Source organism: Anopheles maculipalpis, chromosome 2RL (assembly GCF_943734695.1).
Source record: "Anopheles maculipalpis chromosome 2RL, idAnoMacuDA_375_x, whole genome shotgun sequence".
NCBI lineage: Eukaryota > Metazoa > Arthropoda > Insecta > Diptera > Culicidae > Anopheles > Anopheles maculipalpis.
The window spans coordinates 37,734,486-37,736,562 of NC_064871.1; the positions used below are offsets into that span (position 1 = coordinate 37,734,486).

General features: G+C 49.9%; 1 protein-coding gene across 1 annotated transcript; it reads left to right on the forward strand.

Annotated features, from left to right (window-relative positions):
- The first annotated feature begins 574 nt into the window (after window positions 1-574).
- LOC126567108 (uncharacterized) lies at window positions 575-1,657 on the forward strand. Its single transcript, XM_050223341.1, has 4 exons — window positions 575-680; window positions 741-754; window positions 1,203-1,410; window positions 1,473-1,657. Exons 1-4 carry the CDS (start codon window positions 575-577, stop codon window positions 1,655-1,657), a joined length of 513 nt encoding a protein of 170 aa, XP_050079298.1.
- The last annotated feature ends 420 nt before the right edge of the window (window positions 1,658-2,077 follow it).

Consider the following 2,077-nt stretch of genomic DNA (forward strand, 5'->3'; position numbering starts at 1 on the left):
CTTGTTGCAAGTCAAAACGAGGGAGTCTTATCACCACTATTCGCATTACGTTTTTTTTTTTTGTGTTCGATGAAAACAACGCTACAGCATCAAACTTTTGCCTTATTATAGCACAACCAATCGTTTAAAAAGATTCGATTTTCTAACACAAAGATACACACCTTTCTCTTACATCTTACAAGCGCATCAATTTGCCATCGCTTCTACCATCAAACAGTCGGCAAAGAAGCGTAACGGATTCTCGGAACGCAGCAACGCACCGCTGGCGAGCTTTGTTTGGTGTGCCGCTGCATTGCTGCGAGCATCGAAAGCCAACAGCCGAGAAAGCATTTTCCACCCTCAACACTAGCTTTTTTTTTTTGCCTCGTACAGCGTGTTCGGATTTTTCCCCAAACCAGCAAAGAAAAGTGTACGAGAATGCAAAGGAAAGGCATGTACCAACGACGACACGCAAATTGAAAAGCAAATCGCACGTATTCGTTTGCCTTTTCCCGCGCCATCGGGAAACTTTCACCATCGGGTGATTTCCACCACGACTTTTTTTTTTGCACTGCATTTGAGTGTCGGTACAACCATGGACCGATTGCGAATTGGACCGAAGTATAGACCTTTTGCGGGTTTGGTAGATGAGTTCCACCATCACGAAGAGACACTCTTCAAAGAATTTTCCGAACCCCATCGTAAGTGCGCGTGCTGTTTTTGTATTATTTTTAGTCGCGCTTATCCTCGGAATGTTTCAGTTGGTATCGACGGCGTTCGTGGTTTGCGTGGAGCGTTTTCTCTTAACGTGCGAATTGTTTTGATATTTTTCTTCACACACAAAATGAGTTGAAGAATGGTTGCATTGTTCACGGCTCGATCGGTCATCGATCACGTGGATTCGGTGGTCCCAAGATTCTGAACCACCGTTTGAGTGCCCAGCACCGGAAGTCACATGAGAGTGTGCGGTGTAGACAGCTGAGAGGCAGATTCTTTCGACTGTTGTCGAATTCGGTTTTGACCGCTCGCAGTGATCGTGGTGCCCGCGTTCGGCCCTTTACGGCCCCATTGATGCAGGGAAGGGCACCACGACTGCTCTCTCCGTCTCGCTCAGGCTTAGGGGCAGGCAGTGTTCAGGAACCGTAGCTGTGTCTCTCGGTTCCTCACGGTTCGCGCGGTTCGCGTATCGATGGACGGAGATAAATCCGTTGTTCTGCGAACAGATAGAGAGCGAGAGAGAGAGAGAGAGTGTTTCGTGTGTGCACGAAATAGAGAGGTGGCTATTTAGTACGCATGTATGCGCGCACTTGAAAGCTATTTACCCGTTAGTGCGCGGCCAGGCCATTTCAGTGCTTTTCCACTTGGCACCCCGGCAAGGTGTGTGCCGTACGCTCCCACATAATACAATCCGGCCCCAGCACAAACACGCCCGTACGGTCTAAGGGAACGAGCGCACACACACACACCGAATGTGTGCATAAAGACGTGATCGAGAAGCATGGAGGCACCTGTAGAGCGCGCGCGAAACCCCCACAGGAACGGTTGGTCCGGTGGCGGTGGCTCAGCTGTTGTGTGCGCGCGTTCCCATCCGTCAGTTGGTCGCGATCACTGCTGGGATGCGCTCGTCTTGCTTGGCGCTACAATCGTACTCATCGTACCTTCGAACCGGATTGGGTAATTTTGGGCAACGGACTTGGATTCGCAAAACACCCTGACCTGCCCAACTGGATTGCGGGATGGATGCTCAGTAGTATCGGTCAACGGTTCCAGGAAAGCAGCTGCACAGGGGTTGCTCTTCATCCGGGAGGAACTTCAATTAAGCGCAGCACAATACGCGATCGTAGTGTCTGGTTGGCTGCGAGTGCAATTGCAAAGATCCGGGGCACCATCATTTGGGGGTTTCTCATTGTAACGTTCGTGTGTACGAGTGTGTGAGTGTTTTCTGTGACTGTTCAATTGTGGCCGCGAGGGCCACGTGAAACTATTCAAACAGGGCAGGGAAAGAAATCGTACAATTTCGCAACGAACGGTGGATAGTTTTTTTTTTTCGTTAGCGCTACTATGACGCACTGCTATGGACCCGCGATCCATTTTTTTT

Bases quoted from the DNA above. Each gene is read 5' to 3' on its own strand.
- LOC126567108 (XM_050223341.1), top strand. From the start codon at position 575: ATGGACCGATTGCGAATTGGACCGAAGTATAGACCTTTTGCGGGTTTG. The intron at 1,411-1,472 runs GTACGGTCTAAG...AGACGTGATCGA, and splicing joins GCCCCAGCACAAACACGCCC to GAAGCATGGAGGCACCTGTA.